Source organism: Pieris brassicae, chromosome 8 (assembly GCF_905147105.1).
Source record: "Pieris brassicae chromosome 8, ilPieBrab1.1, whole genome shotgun sequence".
Classification (NCBI taxonomy): Eukaryota; Metazoa; Arthropoda; class Insecta; order Lepidoptera; family Pieridae; genus Pieris; species Pieris brassicae.
The window spans coordinates 13,926,394-13,952,963 of record NC_059672.1 but is presented as its reverse complement, the minus strand read 5'-3'; the positions used below and the strand labels follow the sequence as shown (position 1 = coordinate 13,952,963).

The window sequence follows — 26,570 nt, the reverse complement described above, 5'->3', positions numbered from 1 at the left end:
GATGATTACTTTAACACACGAATTTATGAATATTTTTCAGCACTGCCTCCGCGCACGGAAGAGGTGTCCACGCCTCCACCGTTGCTGTCCAGCGCATCCTTACAGGATATTATGGCGACTGCCGCATCACATCGGCGAGCTAAAGGTATTTGTCATATTTTGAAAATCTGAAAACAATTTGTCATAACATCTTGTTATATTTCATATATTTGGTCGTGGTCTGTCTGTGTGTGTTATCTGGAGCGGACGATAAGCCTCAATCAACTTCTGTTCTGCACATTTTATAGTTCTGTGTTTAGTTAAATTCTGTTTAAATAGAAAGAATATCTTATCTCTCTACTTGGCTCAACTCTAGGGAGGTCGGCCTATGTGAAATGTAAATTTTGTGTTTTTTGAAGAAGAAATAAACATATTCTGGAATATTGTTTTTATTACGTGTTCTACTTTGAATATTTTTCGCATTTTTAACATAGTAATTTAGCCTCTCTGGTAATGTACGGATGCTTTCAGGTATAAATCGCCAAGATTCACGTCTATCAGTAAAATCTCTAATAGAGAGTATTGAAAACGCGGCGAAGGCGGCGAAACAATCGCCTGCCACCACTCCAGTCACCGATTGGCCACAGGTAATTTCTTCTATAGTAAATAGCCATTTTTTCTAAGTGTGACTTGATATGTCTAAAACATATTGTGCTGTATCAGTTTGAAAAAACAAAGATACTATGAAATTCTAAAGAATTCTTGTCAGATGTAAGTGAGCCCTTTAAATAAGAGTACAGGTGTTTCGTACGTATATCACTATTGAACATGTTATTTCATTATATAAGTTAAGACCATTGTTCCACAACTGAGCGTTTTCTAAGGCAGTTTTTGCCGCGCACCACCACTATGTGGAACCAGCTGCCCACTGAAGTATTTCCGAACCAATTCGACTTAGGGTCCTTCAAGAAAAGAGCGTACCAATTTTTAAAAGGCCGGCAACGCACTTGCGAGCCTTTTGGCAATGTGAGTGTCCATGGGCGGCGGTATCGCTTAACATCCGGAGAGCCTCTTGCCCGTTTGCCTCGTATTGCATAACAAAAAAAAAATACATACTTCATCATTCTTCGCCTGGTATAGGCAGACAGTTTGAGCAGACATAAACATATTTATCTTTATAATTTAACGTTAATATCACCTATGTGTATCAAAGTTCTTCTTTATTGTTCTTCAGTACATATGAATACAAGAATTTCAAATTACAAAAGCATCCAATTTTAAATTTAGAACATTCTCGAATCCACTTGAATACATGTGTTTTTTATACATAGATATACTAAGTTTATTTATATATAGATATACTGATAACAATGACTTATTTAGGTACAATCCACAACACCAACACCAACAAATAAGAACGGTATTTCTGAAACAACGCCATCTAACGGTCATTCGCCGCCGAGTTTCCCCACAAAGCCTCCTGCGCCGAGAAATAATAGGCCTTCGCCTATACCGGCAGGTTAGTCACTATAACGATTGTAATACACGACCTACGGATAACAAAGCGTATAAAGAATAAATGGTTTGTAGATTTTTTGGCTTAATTATGTATATGCATTCTTCGAAGATTTATTGCTTTAGAACATATTCAACTGATAATTATTTTAAAATAATTGTATCAATCAGTTTTGTAGATATAAATAATAAACCTTATAGTGTATGTATATAACAAATATTCTAAAAATATAGCATGTAAGTATTTGCTTTATATTTTCTTTTACAGCATGCCGGCATGAGAATGGCTCTTAAAACTTCGCATTTACTAACTATATCTATCTGTTTGTTTGCACATATTCGTTTACTAACTGAATTACATTTTTTGCGATCGAAAAATAGTGCAACATACTTTACCCATACAACGTTTGACAACAATCCTGCGACCTAAAAAAAAAATTAACGTTTTCCCGATTAACATCATGTTGTTTTGTTTTCGTCAAAGTCATATTAAATCTTTTCAATAAACAATAATATTTTCTAGCTTATTTATAGACATAGCTAACTAGTTATTTAAAAATGCCAATTTGTAATTGATCTTGCCTTTCTCTAATATAGTTATGTTATTTCTTTAATACTTAATACGTCATATTTATTGTTGAGTTTGATAATAATTTATTTTTGTGTGAGTTGAATTGGTTGTCTGAAATTTAAAATAAATATATTTTCAGTTACATCACATTTACAACTTTTTCTTTACTGTCTCACTATGCTGGCTATTTCTTGATTGTTAGTATGGTGTTATACACCTCGCGTGAAAAAAACATATCCCATCAAACAATATTATATACAACAAAGACTTTTTCGATATTTGGTCAACCTTAGGGGTCGAATCATTACAAAAGGCTTTCGAGACAATTAAAGATATTATTAAAATATGAATAGTCTACGAAATGCCCGATATATTGTATGCATTTCACACTGATAATTCAGGAGACGGCTAATTGTAGTAATTAATTCCTATATGTACATTCTAACTCTTTCATATGAATTGTTTCAATCACGGTGACGGAAGATTTGTGTTCATCTTGCACTTGTGTATTTCTTTAGCCGGGATGTGACAGTTTCAATATGTAGATGAGTTTTAATGCTGAATTTAAAATAATAAGTTAGGTGGAAAAGTTTTGGTAATAAATTAAAATTCAAATATTCTTCAAATTTAACCGGCTTGGTTATTATATCTATAGTAAATTTACTAATTTTTTTAAATAAGTATCCATTTGATAGTTAAATTCTGATCTCTTTCAATAATAATTGTCACATCGCGGTTATGGTACGCTTGCTGACGTGTCTAACTGGGGCCAGAGTCGGGCGGTGTGGCGAGCATCGCAAACATTCCCGACGAGCAGCGAGCTCTGGCTTCACTGCAGCAGAAGGCAATCGAGTCCTTCGTCAGACGGAACAGCTATGGAGATATTTGTGAGTACCATAAAATCATCATAGTTGCGATGCGTAGTCTAAAAAGGCCTTTGGAAAAAAGAGGTGAAGTTCCGGGTCGATCAAGATTTCAGTACTTACGGAATATCGTAATTTAACATAAACCTTCCACGTCTTGGTAGTTACAATTCAAAGATTGTCTTGTTAAAGGTGTTTCAAGGGAAGTAAATAATTTCAGCCTTCTTTGTGATAGACCCATTTAAGAAAGAAAGAAGAAAGAATTGCATTTATTCCGCCACAATAAACATTTTTTTTTCTCATTCTTAGCTCTAAATTTAATTGCATACTGACATTGTTTAAATAAATAATATTCTTAAGGAGCAGTAATCAACATAAAATTGTTTTAAGGTGAAAGAAAAGATCCCCTAAACGCATTACAAGTAAAGAACGGAGGATCGAAGCGCAACGCTCTTCTCAAATGGTGTCAGCAGAAGACCATGGGATACAACAACATTGATATAACCAACTTCAGGTTAGCCATTTACGTCTAAATAAGTCGATAGTGTTAGATACACCATAACCCGAAATTTAACTTGAAATTAATGGTTTTTATTTGGTTGGATTGGTATCATGTATAACTGAAAGTAAAAAAAAACTCGAATTGATTGACTTGACGATTCCTCCAACAATATCCTAACGTCATAGACAAGAACTGGTTCATAGACAACATTTTTATATTGAGTGCAATCTATGTTAATAAAGCGCATGTATGTAAGCGCATAACTTCCGATGGACTACTTAAAACATATTAGATAATTTATTTTCCTTAGTCAGGATAAGAAAAAAGCGAACAGTGTTTTGTTTTTATCCCTGAATATGAATGAGACAAAAAACAGAGAAATTCAGTGTATTGGCAAAATAGTGTATAGTCAATTATTTTTATTTATTGATAGAGGAAAGCTTTACGCTTTGTATTATTACGGTCTGATGCGGGTGAAACTGCAGCACACAGCTAGTATACATTATATTAATGTTTATTTATTTGGAAAACTATATTCTTGTTGTACAATGCCCATCCCAGGATAGTCTAGTGTCCACCATAGGTGTGGGGTTACTGCTTCGAATTTAAAGTTGGGCATCTGATAAACAGATTAGCAGTGTTTTCAAATCACGGTTGTGCGTGCATCAATGAATTTCTGTCTATATGCGCATTAAATACTTGTAGAGTGAAGGAAGACATCGTGAGGTAACCCTCATGCCTTAGTAATAGAAAGTACGTACGCATTTGCCTTTTAGAAAAATGATCACCAAGTGGATAAGACCTACCATGAAGAGCTTGTAGTGCCACTGGTTTTTTAAAACAAACAATCCCGGACAGTTAGCCCTTGATATGCCAATATTCTTTTAGAAAATTCTTCGATTAAAATATAGCGTTTAAGACAATTCAATACACTTGGTAAACTAAACTTTTATGCTGTATTCCAGATATAAATGTGACAAACGTATCATCGTGATTCTTTGCCAATCCATTTTAATAAGATTACAAAATTTCAGCTCGTCCTGGAATGACGGTTTGGCTCTTTGCGCTCTTCTACATTCGTACTTGGGCGAAGGCCGTATCCCATATTCTTCACTCACTCCTAACGACAAACGAACCAATTTCTCTATGGCCTTTGCCGCTGCCGAATCTGTTGGAATACCTACTACACTGGTAAGTTACAAATTCTCAACATAAATAATCTCTACATACAATCTACTCATACAAAAGTAATCTATGTATAAACTTTTCTGTTATATTTCTAACTCAAAATAACTTTATTCATAGAGTTAAACAAGTACACTTATGAACGTCAGAAAAGAAGTTAAATTAATTCAAAATTTACATTAACTACCAGTTTGCAAGTCAAAGGTTAGGGGACAAGAAGAACTGGCAAGAAACTGTTTTTAATCGCCAAGTTTTGAGTCATACAAATTGTTTGAACTGGAGCAAATCGATCCCAAAGATTAAGATCATTTAAATTAATTAAAGGATTAGTATTATTTGAATGGACTACTGCATTTTTCCGTCTTGTATAAACAGTAGATCACGAACTTAAATTCTATTTTAATTAACTTGAAATTGACATTGATTGATTTTAATGAGTTATATGGGATCTTCAAGCTAAAACAGAAATCGGCCAAAATGTGCAAAAACTTAATTCTGTTACATTAACAAAAACATATTTTCAATTAGAACTGAATTATCATAAACTGGTACCATATTAAAATAAACCTAGTCACTGGTTTTCAGGCCCACCAAACTACTTTTTTACGCTTGTTTTGATATAATATGCTTCCCGACAGTTTATTTGACATACATTTTTCCAGAACATTCAAGACATGATCCAGCAAGAGCGACCCGATTGGCAACAGGTGATGGCCTACGTGACCAGTATCTACAAGCACTTCGAGACATAGACCCAATCACCACACAGAGGTCAACATTACTAGCCCCTTCCACTTGTCCGACGGTAATTTTTAACGCCAGCTATCAAACGTGTATTTTGAATCGTCAATTTTGTCTAACAATTATAACGAAATTATAAATTCTATACCTCAATCTGTTGCGTTAGATATTTTTTTGGATAAAATGTTTTTTTTTTAAATCTTGGACACCCTGATACTTGAACCTAGTGCTGTTATTGTGTTTGTATTACTAAAGGCTGGATAAGTTAGTAAAATTGCGTTCTGTAGGACAAATGGAACAAAGAGAGCTTAGTAGAATTTAGTTCGATGCTCCGTATATTTGTGGAGCTCCTTTCTACTGAATAAAGATCTTGTCTAACAGTTTATTTATATATATATATATATAAATAAACTAAAATATGATTCTTCGAAAATCTTTTCACGCTTTGCATTTTGTGGTCTAATATATGTTTAAGCGGACCATTTAGGTTTAAATGTTTTCAAATAAGTTGAATCCATGTTTGTCAGCTTTAGGTCTCCGTAGGTTGTATTTGTGATTATCTTTCATAGCTTACAAAAGCAATTAATAATTTTATGATTATTTTAGAATATATTTATTGGACTATGAATAAGCTTACAGGTTTTTAAATAAAACTTGAGGTGTCATATCCAAAGGAACAATAAAACTGCTATCTATTATTAAAGAAAGATTACGGACGTCTACGAACTGTCAAAATTTGTCGAAATTTGATAAGATCTCCAGACCAGATGAAGATTTCTTCATCTGGTATCATATATAACAGTCAAGATAGTATACGGACTCAGAGAAATGTCAAAGATATCTGCCAAATGTGACGGATGAAATTGACAGATGGTAGCCTTAGTCGGAACTTATCTGTGGCTTCTAATAGTGATGTAGATAGAATGTATCAATTTCATCTGAAAACTTCTAGTAGTACATCCCTAATTTTCATATTCAATAAATTTTGGTATTTCAACAGTTTCTAGATAGACTTAACAAGTGCGCCGTTATCTTGATCTATATTGCTTTTGTAAGCTTATGTAAACACTACCATTAAATATATGCCTTGACGCGACCTTACGGTATTGTGTATGTGCAAGGAATTGAATCCCGTCTTTACAATATAAAGACTGATTGATAGGTAAGATTGGTAGACTAACATCATAGGAGTGTGATAACTTTAGGGTTGCTAACTAGAAAATAGCTCTTGCTAAAATTAAAAATCCAACATAAATGTATGGTTATTAAGGCTGTTGTGAAAAAATGCTAATATTTTGAAATGTTGCTACATAATTTAATTTTATACACGTAGCAAGTTTTATTAAGGTATGGCAACCCATGGAAATTGATAGTTGATGTTATTAGCTATGTATTTATTAGTGAACTGTTTTCGATGTCTGTTTAACAAATATTACTGATCTATGTCCAATAAATTATTTACGTAGTTTGTCTTCATATTAAAATTACATGTTTTATTATAAATACAAATTTTTGACACAAAAATGGTTTTAGAATCTCAACATGAATATAAAATTGTTTAATCTATGGTAGAGTAGTGTTGGGCTAGTGGCTTCAGCGTGCGACTCTCATACCTGAGGTCATAGGTACGGCCTATGCGCCAATGGACTTTCTTTCTATGTGCGCATGCACATTCGCTCGAACGGTGAAGGAAAATATCGTGAGGAAACCGGCTTGTGTAGACCCAAAACAGTCGACAGCGTGTGTCAAGCACAGCAGGCTGATCACTGACTTTCCTATTAGATTGATCATGAAGCAGATTAAAAATCTGAGGCCCGGGCTTAAAAAGGTTGTAGCGCCACTGGTTTATTTTATTATTTATTCATTATTTACATTAATAGTGCCATTGAAAAGTGATTAAATTCCTGTTGTTGTATGGCAAAATGGTCATCTTCCATAAAGATCGCGTACATTTTGTGTCAAAACATTGTAATATAATAGTATATTATATTAATCTTGAAACTAGCAAGGAACAATTGGCTGCAATTTTGCGAAATCAGTGTCTTAAAGTATTTAGATTAAGACAGAACTTGTGTTATGTGCGGCTATTGATATATGGTCTTAACCGAAGTCTAGGTGATAAAGATTGTCAGCTTCATATTTAAGAACTTCGTTGTATTCGAATGTCTCGTTTCCTCTGAATTCGGTTAATATCTTAGTGATATTATTTATGTTCGCATTATGACTAGTTGTTGAAGCTATAGATTATATATTTTCTGATATTTTGTATTCTGTAAATATAGCTTAAATAAAGTTCCTGATTTATCGAACATCGTTTTTTAATTTTAAAAAATAACCAGTTTCTTATTGTAATTAAAAGATAGCTGGACTTGAAATAATTAGCTATGGAATTCCACTTCCACAAGACACTTTGCCGCGCATTTTGGGGAGTCAGCAGCTCGTCAAGACATTTTCCAATGCATAGTGAGTGCCCATAGGAGGTATCACTTAACATAAGCTATGAGTCCTGCCCGGTTACCACCTGTTCTATAACTTATTTATGATATGAATAAAATGAAATAACTTATAAATGAAGCTTAAGATTATTTATTTACAATAAAAATTACAACGTTTTCTTTTACTTTTAACTGTTTTCACCACTCCAAGACTCCTGGTATGTACTTATCAATAAGACCCTCGTAGTAAGGCCATAAGGCATCGATGTCGGGTACTACTGTGCTCTTTGTGTATAAGTCGTATTGGCTAAAAGGAAATATAATGAATTTAGAGTTTCTTTACATTCTACTTTACCTTTTATTTATATATCATATATCCTCACAGAATTTCCCTAAATGATAACCAATTGATCAAGTTTCTCTCTCGTCAAAAGCCGGTTACCAAATGAGAAAAGTTGTGTGATGTGTATATACTTACTTGAATTTGATGACAGCTTCCTTGATTTTCTCATCTTCCTTTTTTGTGAGGTGTTCGTAATCACCGCCTGCATGCCATGGGTAGAATGAATGATATCTGTAATATTAAAAATAATTACTCAATATTTCTTGGAGAAAATATCGAGTAATCGACTTCGACTTATTTACTTAATTATACAGTACCGTATCATCCACAGTCCTTCGACCGGAACCTTCGCACCATTGTGAACCAACACACGATACAAATACTCATCGTGGCCCCACGATATCATGAGATTCTCAATGCCACAATTTGGTTCATACATTCCGTGGAGTGTGCTGTAAAAAAATGAATAATAAGATTTTGGTGTTGGATCGAGTATCTGTTTGATAAAATTAAATAATTTAATTATGTTGCGTATTTGTAGTAAGAAAAAAATATTAGATACATATTATATTATTATACAGCCAATGACAACCACAGCACACACGGATTACACAATTAAACCGATTTCTTAAAAAATATTGTTATCTCCATTATAATTATTTTTTATTTATTTTTATTTTTTGACTATTGTTATTTTATGTGGTTCTCTGTGTGTGTTTTGTTAGTAATAAATGTTATGTCTATGTCTATTAAATACTTCTGCACAGCATCAAACGAAGGTTTCTTCGGTATATTTTTAGATTAGAGAAAACACATTCAGTAGCTTTTGGACTAATTCAAAATAACTGGGGTAGCAGCTAATAGTTTTAATTTAGTAAAACGTACTTATATTTATGATTATAGGTGTCAGGGTTGTCCTTGAAGCTGTCATCGCCATAAACAATATTCTTGCCCCATTTGCAGCCCACAGCGAACGTGTCTCCCACAACACACCATTGTGGTTCATCATAGAATGCCATAACCTGGTACAACGTAACATTTCATTTATAATTGAAAAGTGACGCGATCCGACTATCTTATACTTATTGAAATTGTACTCATTAATAATAATAATAATTCTGTATTTGCACGTATATAACACATAATACCTATGTGTTATTGTTATACACTCGAACAATCTGATTATCTATTCATATAACATTCGTCTTCAAAAGTTCTACACTTTGAATTACGTATAATATTATGACACAATGAATTATAACATTATCTCATAACTACATTATCAGTTACAGTTAGTAGTGCTCTGTATGTAAATAACGTATTTCTAGTTTCCTCTTTATTGCTTCAACATGAAGCAGGAACTATATAGATAAAACTATCGTATAATTATTTAATAAGTCAAATAGGTTGTGATACTAACGAAATCGGATTTCTACGATAATCCTATTTTGTTAATAGCGAATTCCACTACATTAAGCAATATATGAAATGAGCAATTCGAATTTCGAATTTTCGAACCATACGTCTTGACTTTTTAAAGTAAAGTAGACTCTCTGTGTTTTTATGCAATTTAGACAGTTACCTTGCCAACATCATGTATCAATCCAATAAGATGGAACCAGTCGTCATTTGGATGGTCCTCCCGTATCCGTTCCGCTGTTTGAAACGCGTGTACAATGTTGGGCAGGTCTAAATCGGGATCCGATTCGTCAACTAATTCGTTCATTTTGTATAGCGCCTCCTTCATTGAAGCTTTGAAGTGGTTAAACTTTAACCATTTGTCCATTTTAGCTGGAATCATTACATTATAAGTAATTATTAATTAACAGCAAGATGTAATTGACGTAGATATACTAAATTATTCGACCAAGATAAAATAGAGGTTACTATAGAAAAATCTGGGACTCAGATTTCTGTTCCTGTTTCGAGATATTTTTATTAATAACACACGCTGTAGATTTTTGGGTCTTGTTTGTAATATATGCTTACATTGCACGAAGTCCACGGTCATATTTGTATGCATTGTGTAATAGGTCTTGCGCACGCGCTCCCGAATTGGATCATTGTCGTCGATGGTATAATCGCGGAAATTTGCAACTGGTTTGTCTTCGTACACTGTCTCCGGCCGCAGGAGAAGTGACGGGTCTATCATACCCAGTGTATCCTGTAAATATTAATGGTTTAGAAGACTTTTTGTCAATATATAAAAAGTTTGGCCGCAATAAATGCTATATATATGCATTTTTTTAATGAAGTAATGTAATATTATTAAAGCATATACCTACATATTTATTAAAGTCTTAGCAAATATAAAAAAAACTTATATTCGAAATGGCCAACTTTGGATATTATACAGGCCTTTAATCGGTTTGGCCACGAATCTCCATAGATTTGATTCGATTTAGTGCTTAAATCCATATTTACGCTCGGTTTCCAATATCGCTACTGCTTGTTCCAAAGATTTTAAGACACTCAATGTCGTCGTGTCGTTCAGAATGGGAAGGTCCTTTAAAACTGACCATAATTTGAAGTCTAAAGCTAGTCTGGGCTAAATGAGGGCCGATCTTCAGCTTTTATAAAGTCCATTCCATATTGTAATTTGATAATGAACATTTAAAAATATGTGAAATGGCGCAAAATCGAAAGAAGTGTTTAAAATAATATACGTGTTCCAAATTCAATATAATTCAAAAGTTAAAAAAAGAAAGCTTTTATGTATTTATGAGTTAGAATTAATTATTATACTACATACATCTGAAATAATTTTTGTAGGTTTTCTTACATCATTACACATTCAATCTACATTTATCTATTACAAATATGGGAATAATATCCTCAAAATATCCTTCGTATTATTGTTGAAGTCACACATTATCTACAGATAAGATACTTCATCAATAATACCATAGGTTTACCTTACCATAATTCTGGCTCTACGAACTCCATAAAACATTGTTAGCCGATGTTTTTATTTAAACAGAAGAAATTTAAATATTTTATCAAGTGTCTTCAATACATTTTAAATATATGATAATTTTATTGTTGTTGAATTTAATTACATTTTAAAATATTGTTCTTTAATCTATAAAATGCTCAGATAATTAAGAATACATTTTCAATTATCAAGTATTTTTGCCGTAGTTTTGTATTTATGGAAAATAAAATAAAAAGCAATTTCACTTAATAAAAAAAATTACACTAGAAACGATTACATATTTATACACAATTATCAAACCTATCCTTTTTTTAAATAATGCCTGTAACTATTTTAAATCGTATAAAATATATACGATTAAAAAATAGAAGAAATATAATAAAAATTAAGTAAAATTACTCACTTTAAGTCTGTCCTTCATGGCTTCTTGGAGTCAAAATCTCGACTGATGTTCTTTCCTAAGGAGCAGCACTTTAAATGTCGTCAGACATTATCTTTGGGTCAAACATTGCTGTTATAATGTTATCATATTTAGATAATTATGGCGAATAGCAAAATTGCCAAAGCCATTATGGTTTATTGGTGCTTTCATCTTTTATTATCTACGAAACTTGCTTTTTCAAAACATAACAATAGATATGCATAGAACTACTTTATCAATGATATAATCTTAACTTTGTCTGATTTATTTTCTATTGTTACTTGAGGAATACAAATGTGTTTCGTGGTATATTTATACATTCTTGTTTATCGGATTTGTAACAATTAAAGAAGTATTTACACTACTTTGCCAAATAAAAAAAATCATAAACAAATGCGACCTTTATTATGGTTATCTTAAAGGTTCAGGGTTACCGCAAATAATAAAACGTAATAACGATATACATAATTACATTATTACGTGAATTGAGATAAAATAATAAAGATATTATATTGAATACACTATAGAGTACCAACGAATCTGTTAAGCATCATAAAATTATTTATCAAAGGGTATTTTTTATCGTATACTACCTTTATTGTAACTATTTTCTTAATTTCTATAATTGAACTGTAATTACATCATAATCCATTGATAACAAACTAATTATTTTTATTTAATTAACACTTTCTTAATGTACATTAGGAAGATGTTAATTAATCTAGATAAAACGAAAATAGTAATTAGGACTTAATAAACAACAACCATTAAAAATTATAACTCAATTCGTAATTACCAATAAATAACTACATAGTAATAAATACTTTGGTGGTACTTTATTTTAATATTTTCTCAAAGTAACAATACTTTTTATTCCCATATATAATAAAATTAATAGTTCTACCATTCGCAAACACCAGGTATATATTTTTCAATAAGTTTCTCGTAGTACGGCCACAATGCTTCGATGTCTGGTATCTTTTCACTTTTTGTGTAGAGGTCGTACTTACTAAAATAAGAAAATAACCTTTTTATTCAACTAGTAAACCTAACATTAATAATACAGCATAATTTTTTTTTAAGATTTCTCGGTGGTCCTAAGTTAGAAAGCTGACGGTGTTTAAACAGTTTGGATAAATACGTCAATTAGTTTGTGCTACTCTCGTGATATCCCGGTCGAGAGGAACGTTCGTTCCATCAGAGTTTAAGTTTGTCTACTATAGACAAACTATGTAGTATCGCCCCGTCCCAATAGGGCTTGGCCACAATGACGTAGAGAGTCCATTATAATCATAGCTAGTAAAATAGTAAATATATAGATAATAAGTATAGAAGTTTTAGTATAGTATACTATAATTATAGTATAGAAGTGTTTTCGATCGAATATTGTACTAGCGCTAGTGTCGCACATTAACTCCGACGATTTCATATAAGACATCCAAAATCAAAAAAGTTGACTATATAATCACACTTTACGTTTTACGCTTGCCATAACCTTTGGTCTCTATCTATTCGAGCTTTGGAAAAATAAATTATGTACAATTGATAATGACAACCTCGATTGTTATAATGGGACAGAAATAGCGTCAATTGAACGTGGCCGCGAAATAGTGTTTCATTGCATTCATGTTTTCTTCCAAAGTACCTATTTTCGATATCTTATATTTCCTAACACAATATTTTCGATAGAAAATTCATACATTTTGAAGACAGACAAGTTTTAACTTCTTTTATTGCTTCTAGATATCTATTTAAAATAATTTGATTTATTATTTAAGAATAAGAATGTTTTGAGTGGTTATTAATTTTGAACTGTGATACGTCTCAGGTTCTTAGAAAAATTGCAGTCCGATATCTTTAGGTACATAAAACATAAACTAGCCTAAACAATAATTAAGAAATTTTCTTTAAAATCTTACTTGAATTCTGTGACGTATTTAAGTGTTTCCTCGTCCTTCTCGTTAGTAAGGTGGCGATACTCTCCACCGGAGTGCCATGGATAAAAAGAGTGGTACCTAATAAACGTTAAAATTATTAACCTCACTTAAGTACAAAACACTTATACGAAAATGTTTTGTACTTAAGTGTCTGTGTTACAAAAATGTGCATTCGTGGAAAAGCATTATATACCTCCAGTTTCATAGCAATTTGGTTAATACATATGATTTTAGTTAACGCTTGCATTGGCACTCCATAACCGAGAACTGTAATCTGACAGATTTGGGATAATGTACCTGATCATAACCAATCCTTTTTCAGGCAGCGTACTCTTGTTGTGTTTAAGAAATTGATACAGATATTCATCGTGACTCCATGATATCATCAGATTGTCCAGACCACAGTGAGGTTTGTACATACCGTGTGGAGTACTGGAAATAAAATATCGCATTTTTGACACACTATAAGAAGGAACAGTCATATTTGGTTTGCGAAATAGCTGATGCTTCATTGTATTAATAGGTAATATTCATATATTTACACTTTTGCGCACACAAAAAACTATAAACCGAATATGGTAATAAAGGTTAAGTGTCACGAGTAGTCTTTTCGCTCCTGGTTCAGAGAACTCTTAGCTATAGAGCAATATTATTTTAATTTATTATGTTCGTACCTATCTTTACTAGCATCACATAGCACCTGAAGAAAGAGTTTTATTTACTTTCGAGTAATCATTTTATTGACTTCGACGGTGCTTATAATCTATTTTTTTGTGAAATTGTTTGTAATTATATAAGATTTTTGTTAACGAAATAAGACGTAGTATTACGAAATAAATAAATAATAGATCTTGAGCGGGCTTATAACTTTCAATTAATTCTCTTTTTGGGTACATACTTGTACTTAGGGTTGTAAGTATCGGGATTATCTTTGAAGCTTTCTGGGCCGTAGACGATGGCATTGGCCCACTTACAACCAACAGCAAACGTGTCTCCTACTACACACCATTGCGGCTCTCCATACAGCGCCATCACCTAATCCACATAAAATACTTATGAGGGCTTAATCTAATTAAGGCAATGGGGCTTCTAAACGGGGTTTTTTTTAACGAAATCACACTTGTCGCAGCTGCTTATATTATTTGTAAGCCTCGTTGCGTGTGATGCCAAACTTTTCAGCGATTTTATTCCATGCGTCTTTTTTAATATTCCTATCTTTGTAAATGCCGGTTTTTATGTTCCACAACTCAGGGTGTAAATGTACTTCATTAATGAAATCAATAATTGTCTCCTTAGGCCACGTAGTAGTAATTTTAGTAGTAGCCTAAGCTCAAAAGGCAGCTGGTGCAAAACACAGAATATAACAACAGGCATACTTCACTCATAGCAAACTTCATGTCGCGTAAAAAAGGATACTGTGCCATAACAAAGAGAGTAACTGAAACAACAATAGAACTGGCTGTGCAATATTTCAGTGGATTCAACTGCTATAAATAGCTTAGCGATCGTTCGGCAACCCATCGGGGCAATATCGGCCACAAGTAGCTATAAAAACATGTTTGGCTATATGGCCGAGACATTACTGCAATATTGCATAGTGTGGCTGCTATAGTTTGCAATGTTGCCGGGCCACTGTGTTGCAGCCATCAATTGCAGCAAAACATGGCCTGTGAAGGAGCCCCATAAGATTCAGAACGGACACTTTTATATAGCGTACGTCCAATCAAAACGTTTATGACATACTTAGCGCGACTCTGAAATCCAGTGATTTCTACAATCACGCTACTCTCTTATTCACGTTTACCTTCCCCAAGTCATGTATTAGGCCAATGAGATGGAACCAGTCATCATTAGGATGGTCCTGTCGAATTCTCTCGGCAGTCTGGAACGCGTGTACTATGTTGGGAAGGTCCAGATCGGGATCAGACTCGTCCACCACCTCGTTGAGACGGATAAGAGCCTCTTTCACAGTCGCCTTGAAGTGGTTGAATTTTAACCATTTCTCACGCTTTTCTGTTACAAAATGTTTTTGAATAGAAATTATGTCAGAATTATTCTCATAATTCAACGCACATGAAGACATACTTCTCTATGATGAAACTGTAGCGATATTGACCTTCATACTGCATGATCAAATTTAAAAAAAAAAACAAAATATAAATTAAATAAGGTTGAAGGTACCAACACGAAAGATCTATATAATAATCATATTTATATAAAAATATATGTATAATAAACCTTTAGCAAGATCAACGGTCATTTTGGTGTGCATCGCGTAGTATGTTCTGCGCACGCGCTCCTTAATAGGATCTGTGTCATCAATGGTATAGTCACGGTATGCCTGGATTGGCTTGTCGTTAAATGTTGGTTCCGGTCTCAACAACTGCGACGGATCAATCATGACTACGGGTCCCTTCTATAAAAAATATTTGGCTAATAATTTTTTTTTGCGTGGGCCGTTGGGAAACTCTGATTTAGAGTATTTTTTTAACCAATAAGTTTTAGTAGTTTGTTGCTGATCTGAATTAAAAGATTACTGTAATAAAAAAAATCTTTTAAAATCGGTATACCATAATAAGCAACACTATAAAGTATTTTTAAGTTCTAATAGCTTCTATCTAAAAGCAGCTATATCTTAAACCAGTATAAAAAAATATTTTAACCATATAGGTGTACTTACGTCCGTCATCTTCTTATGTCGTGTTCTTTAACGAGTCTTTACTCGCCAATAAATAAGACGCCATCTCGTTACATTTATATATCACTCATGTGATATCTATTGACATAGCATTAATTTTATTTCAAAGATTATCTTAATACCTTTCGGCACTATTGATATAAACAAGGGGAGGCATACGCGAACCTAGAAACATTCTAGAAATAATTCATGTGTCAAAACCCTAAATCTATAATCCAATCTTGAATATATATAAACTCTTTTGCAACAAAAAAACACGACTAAAGAAATTTTCGCTCTCAGGTCGATTACAAACTACTACGATAATTTTAATTATTTGACGTAGTCTGTATGTACTGTGTAAATAAAAAGGCACAGTAAAATGGGTGGCGAGGAATTGAGAAGCTCTTTCAATTAAAATTATAAGTTTTACATCTATAAAACTGTTATTTTTTAATTGTCCCCTTTGCGATAAATGCTTAAATAAAAACTTTTTAGAAATCGTTTGTACATGGCGATGATCTGAAACATACAGAAATCCACATAAGAGAACTTTTTATATTATATTTTTTTTAAGTTTAGTAAGCTCCATTATCTATTTCTGAATTTAAATTCTTTGTAATTAAGATATTTTTACTGCAGAAGGTAATCTTAAAGTGCTGCTTGTCGAATTTAGATGGCAAGGTGTCCATGACCGCGAACTATTACAAAGTCGTAGGAAGTATCCTCGTGTCATGATAACTCCATTATAAAATTGATAAATTGCAATAGACTTTCGGATAAACAAAAGGATAATACTAGATTATAAGATTTACGGATCACCGTTTATCTGATATCTTATCTATGGCAAAATGCTATATTCTATAGGATTCGTGTTTATCGCTAGATTAATTTAAACATAGCTTCATTTTAAGCATAAAAATTATTACCAGTAATAAAAATCTAGAAATAGAGTATAATCTTTATTCTTTAAGGTTGTAATTTATTATTTATATAATAGTACATCAAATAAGACATATTATAGTACAAAATAAAATATAATTTACAACTCTGATTAACAAAATAACCCACCTTGAAACTGTTATAAATATCGCATTTTTAATTTGATAGAACATGTTGAATTTATATAAAAACATTTGAATTCTAATAATTATAAAAAAAATATTATACATCAGTTTATATTTCACCAAAATGCATAAAAATAATAAATTTCTATTATTAGAATTATTTTAATATGTATCTTAATTTATTCACTACCATCAGATTCAGAGTCTTCTTCACTGTCACTTGACCACTCTCCCTCACTGTACTCTCTGTCCTTTTTCTTTTTGACCACTTTTTCTTCTGACTCTTTCGCATCAACACTTAACTCCAACTCTTTCGTAGGAGAGGCGTTTCTTAGCTCCTTTAATGTGTTGGTAAGATCTATATTGATCGGTTGGTCTTCTTCCAAATCGGACTCATGTCGTCTTTCTTTTACCTTTCTCTTACCCTTTGAAGTATGCTTCTTCTCTTTTTTGCGCCGGCGTTTTTTGGTACTGAAAGGAAATAATATACTGATGTAAGTTACATAATTAAAGTTAAAAAGGTATGTCTATAGAAAAGTCAACAACTGGTAGTAATGACGAATTGTGGTCCACATTAGGGACTGTGTGGTATAGGTGAATCTAGTTAAACAAAAAATCGTGTAAGACCTTAAGTATGCGTGAGTGTATGAGTGCGTGAGAGTGTGTCCGAGAGATGTTATAAGCGTGCACCGAGTCTGGGTGAGTCATGCCAAGACATTGGTAGTAAGGTTTCTGTAGAATCGAAATCCAAATCATTTGGCTAATTGTCAGTTAATCGTAACGACTTAAACGTATTCGCTTAAGTATTTTAAGGAAACTATAAACAATTAAATTTCAACTGCTTTTAATTTACAACAAAATAAAACATACCAATCATAATCCGATTCGTCCTCATCCGTTGATTTGCTGAAAAGTTATTTACATTTATTATGTAAGTCAATATACTCATTAAAACGAAAGAAAAGAGTTAAAGCTACCGTAAAAGTACGGTAGCTTTAATTCGTTCGCTATTGAAAGTACAGAGGTACTTTCAATATAATATACGAATATGGATCCCGACGTTTTTCTATGCAATTTCGATGTTGACTTTCGAACTGTCCTTAAACTTATTATTGAGATTTTGATCGCTAATGAAAGATATAGGTTTCTGTTATACAAGTTTCGAGATCATTTTTGGAGAAAATTATTTGTGTTACATGTCAAAACCGTTTACGACGACATCGTTTTGAACAACCTACCGGTTATATTGACCAAAATCAAGGGGCTGAATTCTATTGTATTGTACATAATAACAACGTCATTGGCTGTTACGACTATCAGTTTTTACGACCACGTGATGTCGTTATAACAGGTTTTGACTGTATATCCATTGCGTGCATTGCGCACGATCTTTCTTTCTCTTTCTTTTCTATCAAACTAGCGGTTAGGAACTGTTATGGTGGAAAATAACAGTATCAGGCCACTCATATTACTTTCAATATACACATAAATATCACATCTTTTCATATCATATCGTTTTCTCTTTGCTAGACTCAGTTGTCTCTGACAAATATTTCATTCAAATCCAGATATTCCTATGAATACGAATTCGACATTAAACTTTGGAAATATTTTATAAAATTTCTGCATTTAAAGAATCCATAAACGTTTCTGGCTAGTCATTTATATCTCTACTTCTGAGGGAGAGTGGGAGAGAGTACTCTTAATACCGGTGATACCAATTTTACTCAAAATAACCATATTTGCAATATTTTTTTTTTCAAATAAGCTTAGTACTACCAGATGATGTTAAAAATACCAACATTTATCAAGAATATATATATACCTGCTCTTTTTTCTTTTTCTTCTATGGCGATCCTCTTCATCATTTTCTGAAAGAAAATAAAAAAATATTTTTTTTAGTGACCGAAATCGAAACTTGGATTGAGGTTTTTAATTACATTGTAATATATGACAAAAGTCAAATAATGTAAATAAAAAAACATTAGTTGTAATCGATGGATTGTAGCAATTACAATTTACATTAACATACATCTTTATGAATAAATTCTGTTGTCATTAAATAAATACAAAAAATAAAAAAATATTTAAATGCGATAAATCAACTAACCATATTTCTCTCGCCTCCTTCTCTTTTCTCTTCTACGCCGTTTCTCTGCTTCCTCTGCCTTCTTTTTTCTTATAGATTCCAATGTGTCAACCTGCACGAATGAATATTTTTTAAAGTTTAACCTGGATAACCTGTATAATGTATGTAGAAATAAAAATCGTATGTAACTAAAGCTTATCAAACTAAAGCATCTAGAATCAATTTAGATGATGATGGAAATTGCTTATCACTGTAGGCAACAGACGTCAAACTACAAAACAATGTACAAACCATAGCACTAGCCAGCGAAGTAGTCGGAAGAGCAGCAGCAGCTGGATCAACCCCAACTTTCTTAAGAAACTCCGCCGCGCGACGTCTTCTTTCCAGTTGTTTGGTTTTATCTCCCTCTGACTCTATTTCACCTAAAAATGTATAAAATATATGTTAAAAAATATTTTCTTTTTAAATACCTTTATCAATATTGTTCGATTTCTGAAATGTATAGTTTCTGCTATAATGTTTAATAATCCGAAAATACGAAGAGTTTTTTTTAAATCCTTAAATTATAAGCATTGTTATTCTTGATATTAAACTAATTATTACCTGTTACTAAGTTAGTATAAATAAAATATATAATACTAACGGAAACACGGACATTGTAGTGTACGTGTTAAAACAAAACCTTGAACCAAAATAATCATCTAATAATTTGAACCATTAGCGATCGACTTGACAACATACAGAAAATCATCAAAATCGATGCGGTGCTTTATGAGGAGTTTAATTATAAATACACGCACAGATTTTTATATACATATATCTAATCGGAATGCATATAATAAAGATCTGATTTTATTCTGATTCTGATCTGAATCTCGTTAGTAGAATAGTACGGCCGATTAGAGAAAATGTATTCAGCAGTTTATATAAAAACAACATCAAATATGTTAATTATTATGAGCAAAATAAATGCCAGAACAGAAGCAAGTCATGAAATTAGATAAAAGTATTTGCATATATTTTTTTACTCACCTTTGCCATCAGACAAATCACCAGTCAAATCAATCATATCATCAGAATTGTCTTCCAAAGTTATGATCTCGGAGTCCACTTTCTCATTACTACGTTTCCGTCTTTTTCGATGCCTTTCACTGTCTCTTTTTATTTCCTTTTCTTCTCTGTATCTCACCTCACTGTCACGATCTCTTCTTTCAGTGTCTCTGTCCCTCCTCTCTTTTTCCCTAGGTTCCCGGTCTCTTCTATCTTCTTCGTGTCTGTCGGTATCATCTCGTCTATAATCTTTTTCTCTTCTCCTCTCATCCTTCCGATAATCTCTGTTTTCAGATTTTAATCTCTTCTTTTTATCCCGTTTTCTTGTTTCTCCTGTATCTTCTTTAAATTCCTGATCAGGCGTTTTTTCCTTAGTTGTCTCTACAAGAATTGGTTGTGGTAATATTTCTGGAAATATTTCATCAGGTTGTGGTTTGATTTCAGTTGGCTGCGTGGAAAGTTGTGGTTCAACTCGTTTAATTGGTAATTGTTCAATAGCCCTAACTTGAGGAAGACTGTTTGCTTGAACACTTTCCATTTTGTACACAATTACAGGTGGCATATTTGGTGTTGTTGTTTGTGGAATGTTAATTTCCTTGTTTTCTGCAATATTTTGTGAATCTGTTTTCTCTTCATCTTCTGAACTTGACTCATAAGGAAGAGCTGGTTTAGGTAGAATCGGGTCTGGTTCTTTGTGTTTCTTTATTGAGAAGGACACAGGTGCTGTAATGAACATTTACATCATCTTAATGGAGACTAAAAGCAAGAAAAATTGTTTCCTAAGATGCCTTTTTTGTTCATGCATGATTAATTAAAAATAATTAAGTGGCTCCGAGTTTAACATTGTTTACTAGTAATGAAGATAGCAGATCTGAAGGTAAATATATTTTTAACTTTCCTAGGAAGACCACAGTAAGATAAATTTTAGGGCTTGCTTAAAACATCTTGTGTTTCATAAGTCCAATTACAAAAATATTATTTTAAGTACAGTACTGCTATCTTTTTCTCAAATTGTTTATGATGTGAAGAAGTGTGATTGAAAACTATTACAGTTTTTATTAAAAGAGCAAGTAAATTTATATTAAAGATTAACCTTTCTGCTTCTTCTTTGGTTTCCCATGAATAACCCCCCTCTTCTCTTGCATAAGTTTAAAATAATATGGATGAAAGACATGTCCAGGATCCAGGAAGGTAAACCGGGGATCATTCTTAGCACGCACGATGTTGGCAAACTCATCGCCATTTCGCGCCACATAGGCCGCCATTTTGTCAATGACGACGATGACGTCATCCGGCGGCATTACTATTGGCTGCTTGTCTTTGCTGTCACTGGACGATGAGTCATCGAAATCTACATAGAGAATCTTTATTTAGTATAAAAGTAGATTTTTTTTTAATTAAAAATTGAACAGAATACAATTAGCCAAATCTATGTTTTATATATTTTTAGCATGTAGTAGTAGTACTAGTTTAGCTATATCAACAGAATTTACAAATCCTCCTCCTCCTAATAATAAAGCTCATTCAAAACTCAACTAATTAGTATAACGAAATATTTTATTACATATTATATTACCAACACAACAACAATAGTCATTTGACAATATTTTAACACTTTACCATGAATTCCTGAGTGAATGTGGCAAATTATATCCTTTAAAAAAATAAAGACCTGATTCATCACTATCACTGTCCGAATTGTAATGTCTCATGAGACTGAGGCCAGTGGACTTGGCTGGGACGATAGGTACCGCCACCGCTTCTTGAGATTGGACTTGCGCCTGCGCCTGTACCTGTGCCATGTATTGGTGGTAGTATGCTGCGTATTGCTGATAGGCTAGCGCCGCTGTCAAGAATTATATTTAATAAAAAAGTATCTTTTTATATAACTAAGAAATACTATTTCTGCAATTAAAATAATGTTTGAATAATTTAAAGCTCTGTTCATAGATCAATGTAGCACACTAATAAAACTTATGAATGTGCTAGAATACCGTGGATGCTCTTCTACAAAAACTGAAACCAACTATGAATTGTGTAATTTGAAAGACTGAAGCTGTTACAAAAAGGCCCTTAAGCAAGTAAGTAAGCACTATATATGACTCCCAGAGAAAAAAATAGATTAGTATTTTAAGAAAAAAAAACACGAGGTGTCTCTACTTTTTGTATTGTATTGTACACATACCTTGATTATTTTGATTATACATCACTGGTGCTCTTGAGATTTCAGCATTGCTCCGAGGCGGGAGCGGTTCTGTCCCTGGAGGCGCAACTTCTCCAGGTGCTAATTCTGGGGCATATTGTTCATCTAAGGTGGCCTCACCTCTCATTTTTGATATAAGCATAGTGTAATCACAATCTGCTGACGGCTTGTATTGAATGCTTGGTATGGATGGTGCCTGAAATGGCAAAACATGACTTCAAAAGCAGTTTCACTTTAATATACCTAGTGTATAATAATAAAAGTTAAATTACAAACAACCCTCCAATGTAAAGCTTGCAAATATTTGCTTAATTGACTGCAATGTACATCATACATTACATCTGTCTCATAAAAATACTGGAATGTTTATTAGCCTTGTGTACTAAAAGCCACTCACCAATTCAATTATAGTTGATGCCAGACTGGGGTGCAAATACTCATCATGCATTTCCATTTGTTTTTCTAAAAAATGAACAATAATTATATTAGAAATGTTAATTTTTAGAAACTATTAAAATATTTCATTAGAAATTTATGATTCAAATCATTTGCTTTGATTACTTAATCATACAACTTTACATACTTTGATTACTTAACTACTTCCTGATTGAAAAAACACATGCTAGAAACATACTATTTACATATTTATAAGAGAATAATGAAAACTTTGATACCTTCAACGGCTTCTTGCTTCTTTTCAGGCCACTTTCCACTTTTACATAAACTAATAAGTGTTGTGTAATATGAATGTAATGTAGAATCTTTATTAAGGAACTTGAACTGTGGATTGTCCCCTTGTTTTGCCTTGATCAATATTTCCATTTGAACACCTTGCGTTGCTATAAAATTTGCTGTCTTCTCTATTATTGCATTCTGTTTCTGTGTCTCTGGCTAAAATTATATACAACTTAGGTAAGGTTAAATTTTTATAAAACTATAATTACAATTTTTGTTAAATAGCACTGTAGTTGGCCCAGTTAGATTAGTAGTTGATAATGCACAATAAAAAACATAAAACAATTACAATCAAGAAGTATAAATTAAAAATAATCAGTGAAAACACAGAAATATTGCACTATTTCCTACTAAACTCCTTTTACTACACTAACAAGTAAGATTTGTAATAAGGAAATATCACATTACATTACTATTAAGATATATAATACATATGTACTAAGTAACCCAATGGAGAATAGTATAACCAATAAACTATACAAATTAAATTTATCAGTGGTATAAAGTGTAACTTCATTTTTAATAAATTTTATTAGTTTTAAAGAATATCCGGAAAATATCTTATCCTCCTCCATACTAAGGCTAAGCCAAAGGCTCTAACTTTTAAGACCAAAACAAACTATAAATAAACTTTATGTGGTGGTTATGCTCACCAAAACAATGTCTATTGGTAGTAAATTTTTGAATTCTTCAGGTGGAATAAATGGTTCTTCAATTTCCACTGTTTCAGGTTCTGTATTTTGTTTCTGGTGACTCTCATAGTTGAAGCCCACTTGTCCATAACCAGCTGCATGTAGGCGTTTTAATTCTTCCTCTTTTAAAAAATTATAACATTATGGTCTATGAAAATTATTACAAAAAAAATATTTTTTAAATTTATCAGTAATAATTACCTTTGTACATTTCTTCTTCATCTTCATCAGTATGTAGAGCCCTATAGCGTTCTTCATCACAAAGCTGTTCCACGTCAAGCTCAGTCCTGGTGAGTTCAACTCTCCAGTCATATCCCCCAGGAGGGGCCTCAAGGGGAGTCAGGTCATGTAGGGCTCCTCGTGCATCATACCTGTCAATGTAAAATCTCTCAGACTACACCATGTGTTGTTGCAAATTCAAAGGCTTGTTCTTGCCTAACATTTATTATTAATATTGTTTATTTTCAAATAGTCATCACTATTGACTTATTGTCTCTATTAAGATCACAGGCAGCTTCAATGTCAATTGTTGTTTGAATAAATAACAGAGGAATTAGTTAACATTATGAAAAGAGAATCAAAAAACGTTGAGACATTTCAGTCAGTCTATTGGAATTAAAAAAAAAACATAAACATAGTACTACACTCTGTTATTCTTTCAGTACTTACAATTAAAATTTTTCCTTAATACTATCATGATATTACAATAGAGAGCACACTTGACTTTGTAATTTTGTGCAGAATACATACGCAATGAACCTTTTCAGTGTATACATACCACAAGGTGAAGTCACCATAACTATTGCGAAGACGACACCGACCAAGTAGCTTCGTCTTGATGTCGACACCATCACTTCTAATGTTTTCTGTGAAATACTTATGGTCTTCGGAAAATTTAATATTGTTCTGATACTTAATAATTTATAACTCTTTAGTGCACAATTAGCAGTCTTATAGAAAAAAACGTATCGAACCTGTCGATTTTCAAAGATTCATCCCCCATCCATGGTATGAGATGTTTTCCTTGATCAATGTGCAGGGCTTTTTCATCGTCTCGAAACAATTTGCACGAATAACCGAACACGAATAGCTCTTCTTTCTTCTCCTTGAAATCACTTCTTCGCAGAATACCAGTTTCACTACCAGTCCATTTTAAAGACATTTTAATAAAATATACTTAATTCAAAAGAACTTGCAAATTACTAAGAAACAATTTTTTTATGCTAAGTATTACAGTATCAGTAGCATAGCTAACACCTATACGTTCTATCTCATTTTCAATTTCAAGTAATTCTCACCAGTCACAGACTCACGGACCTACAGAACAAGGGCACAGACCTGACATTTCTAAAGCATAGATTACGATTTCAACCACACTTTAGAATCTTTTTAAATTATTATATTTAGCACTTTAGTATTTGGACTTTGAATGGCCTAGTAAATTATGGGATATGAAGGAGTGTTTTATTTACTTACGTCATTTTATTTAGTCATTGTCTGGAAATAGTTAAGCTTCAGGAATTTTTTTTTTATAGAACTGGGGGCAAACAGGCTTAAGTGATAACCGCCGCCCATGGACACTCTCAATGCTAAAGAGCACGTGACTGCGTTACCTGTATAAAGAATTAGTTCGGAAATACTTTTGTGGTGCAGCAAAATAGTGCCTTAAAAAGCGCTCAGTTGCGGTGATACTAGTGGAGTTTCGTATTCTTCTTCCACGTCCGATGATGAATTGAAATGTAGGTATTAATTAGAACAACTCCTCTGAACACCATTCATTGTAAATGTAATAGAAGATGCAGAGTGACCTCACGTATCTATGCAACGCCAAGGGATCAAGCCGCTCGGATAGGGATTGGTCGTCGACGATTAGAACCACTATTTGGTGAAAAGGTTCAAGAGGAAGGTGCAGGTAGACGGTAGCCCCCGCTCAAAAATGACAACAGTACTCAATGTGGGGCAGAATTTGTACTTTATACAGTTGCGAGCGGTGGCTTGGAGTGAATTACCGTTGTGCCATGTTTAGCACACCAAGCTTTTTGGAACTAACTTAGCCTTTCCCTCGAGACCGCAAAACTGAACATCCTTCGATATGCAAGCACTTCCCCCTTAGACTCAATTGCCTCTGTCCATCTATGTAAAGGGTATACAAGAAGGTCACCAGCTGAACGGCTACGATGATAGCCATACTGATAATCGCATATTGGTTGGTGGTTGTCTAAGAGGTGACCATTAATAATGGATTCCATTATTTGGAAAACAAGGAGGTTATAGCTTTTGAGTGATGGGCTAGTTAAACGGATCAGAGCAATCGGATCGAAAGGCAGACAAAAATTCGAGGCGAGAGATAAAAAGGCTCGATTACACGAAGAGAGGTGGGCCAATCTCTCGCTAAATCGGGTAATTGGCTCTGACTTTGCCTTAGCGTTCAATGTCCTGCAGAACCACTTTGGCGACAGAGTCAGCGAGGGAATCTGGAGCATCCAACGGGAAGCCTATAAGCCCCAAGGTAGTCGCAAAGATATTCCGCATTCCGTACCAATCTGTTGATCTATAGTGCCAAATACGGCGACAGCCTGCAAAGCAGGACCGTGGAGGGCGCGTAGTGAGTGTCGTCGGAGACTGAGGGT

General features: G+C 33.1%; 4 protein-coding genes across 19 annotated transcripts in view; 1 reads left to right on the top strand and 3 right to left on the bottom strand.

Moving 5' to 3' along the window:
• Positions 1 to 7,063, top strand: part of LOC123713643 (cytospin-A-like) — a 34,229-nt gene extending 27,166 nt beyond the window's left edge. For 13 of the 15 annotated variants that reach the window (XM_045667406.1, XM_045667405.1, XM_045667407.1 and 10 more), the window contains 7 exons: positions 41 to 145; positions 511 to 626; positions 1,363 to 1,498; positions 2,839 to 2,952; positions 3,319 to 3,442; positions 4,465 to 4,621; positions 5,278 to 7,063. In XM_045667406.1, coding sequence (XP_045523362.1) covers positions 41 to 145; positions 511 to 626; positions 1,363 to 1,498; positions 2,839 to 2,952; positions 3,319 to 3,442; positions 4,465 to 4,621; positions 5,278 to 5,367 — 842 coding nt within the window. In that variant the 3' untranslated portion in view covers positions 5,368 to 7,063. Of the gene's footprint in view, positions 1 to 40; positions 146 to 510; positions 627 to 1,362; positions 1,499 to 1,762; positions 2,957 to 3,318; positions 3,443 to 4,464; positions 4,622 to 5,277 lie in introns of those variants that run through there. The other 2 variants (XR_006754223.1, XM_045667408.1) reach the window with 2 other exon arrangements.
• Positions 7,064 to 7,926: 863 nt separating this feature from the next.
• On the bottom strand, positions 7,927 to 11,618 carry LOC123713865 (inositol oxygenase-like). Its single transcript, XM_045667759.1, has 7 exons — positions 11,473 to 11,618; positions 10,124 to 10,298; positions 9,717 to 9,925; positions 9,020 to 9,156; positions 8,452 to 8,586; positions 8,270 to 8,365; positions 7,927 to 8,098 (listed from the first exon to the last, which is right to left on the bottom strand). Exons 1-7 carry the CDS (start codon positions 11,488 to 11,490, stop codon positions 7,990 to 7,992), a joined length of 879 nt encoding a protein of 292 aa, XP_045523715.1. The 5' UTR covers positions 11,491 to 11,618; the 3' UTR covers positions 7,927 to 7,989.
• Positions 11,619 to 11,643: 25 nt separating this feature from the next.
• LOC123713866 (inositol oxygenase-like) lies at positions 11,644 to 16,201 on the bottom strand. Of its 2 annotated transcripts, none has more exons than XM_045667760.1 (7): positions 16,108 to 16,201; positions 15,666 to 15,843; positions 15,232 to 15,440; positions 14,326 to 14,462; positions 13,725 to 13,859; positions 13,410 to 13,505; positions 11,644 to 12,499 (listed from the first exon to the last, which is right to left on the bottom strand). In XM_045667760.1, the coding sequence occupies exons 1-7, from the start codon at positions 16,114 to 16,116 to the stop codon at positions 12,391 to 12,393; spliced, it is 873 nt and encodes a 290-aa protein (XP_045523716.1). In that variant the 5' UTR covers positions 16,117 to 16,201; the 3' UTR covers positions 11,644 to 12,390. The 2 variants fall into 2 exon arrangements, with proteins under 2 accessions (XP_045523716.1, XP_045523717.1); XM_045667761.1 differs by having other exon boundaries at positions 15,666 to 15,840; positions 16,108 to 16,137.
• Positions 16,202 to 17,134: 933 nt separating this feature from the next.
• LOC123713863 (protein suppressor of white apricot) lies at positions 17,135 to 25,228 on the bottom strand. Its single transcript, XM_045667758.1, has 14 exons — positions 24,915 to 25,228; positions 24,142 to 24,311; positions 23,902 to 24,062; positions 23,188 to 23,404; positions 22,911 to 22,975; positions 22,496 to 22,709; positions 21,983 to 22,156; positions 21,404 to 21,661; positions 20,293 to 21,033; positions 19,552 to 19,682; positions 19,282 to 19,372; positions 18,997 to 19,042; positions 18,042 to 18,077; positions 17,135 to 17,642 (listed from the first exon to the last, which is right to left on the bottom strand). Exons 1-14 carry the CDS (start codon positions 25,100 to 25,102, stop codon positions 17,351 to 17,353), a joined length of 2,784 nt encoding a protein of 927 aa, XP_045523714.1. The 5' UTR covers positions 25,103 to 25,228; the 3' UTR covers positions 17,135 to 17,350.
• Between the last annotated feature and the right edge of the window lie 1,342 nt (positions 25,229 to 26,570).

Coding starts and splice junctions, on each gene's coding strand:
- LOC123713865 (XM_045667759.1), bottom strand. Junction 9,157..9,716: donor TGATACATGATGTTGGCAAG/GTAACTGTCTAA, acceptor ACGTTGTACCAG/GTTATGGCATTCTATGATGA. Junction 8,587..9,019: donor ACCTATAATCATAAATATAA/GTACGTTTTACT, acceptor ATTTTTTTACAG/CACACTCCACGGAATGTATG.
- LOC123713866 (XM_045667760.1), bottom strand. Junction 13,860..14,325: donor ACTTACAACCCTAAGTACAA/GTATGTACCCAA, acceptor TTTTATTTCCAG/TACTCCACACGGTATGTACA. Junction 13,506..13,724: donor AAAGGATTGGTTATGATCAG/GTACATTATCCC, acceptor AACGTTTATTAG/GTACCACTCTTTTTATCCAT.
- LOC123713863 (XM_045667758.1), bottom strand. CDS start 25,102: ATGTCTTTAAAATGGACTGGTAGTGAAACTGGTATTCTGCGAAGAAGT. Junction 19,373..19,551: donor CTTCGCTGGCTAGTGCTATG/GTTTGTACATTG, acceptor TCATTCGTGCAG/GTTGACACATTGGAATCTAT. Junction 19,043..19,281: donor AAGGAGGCGAGAGAAATATG/GTTAGTTGATTT, acceptor ATTTTCTTTCAG/AAAATGATGAAGAGGATCGC.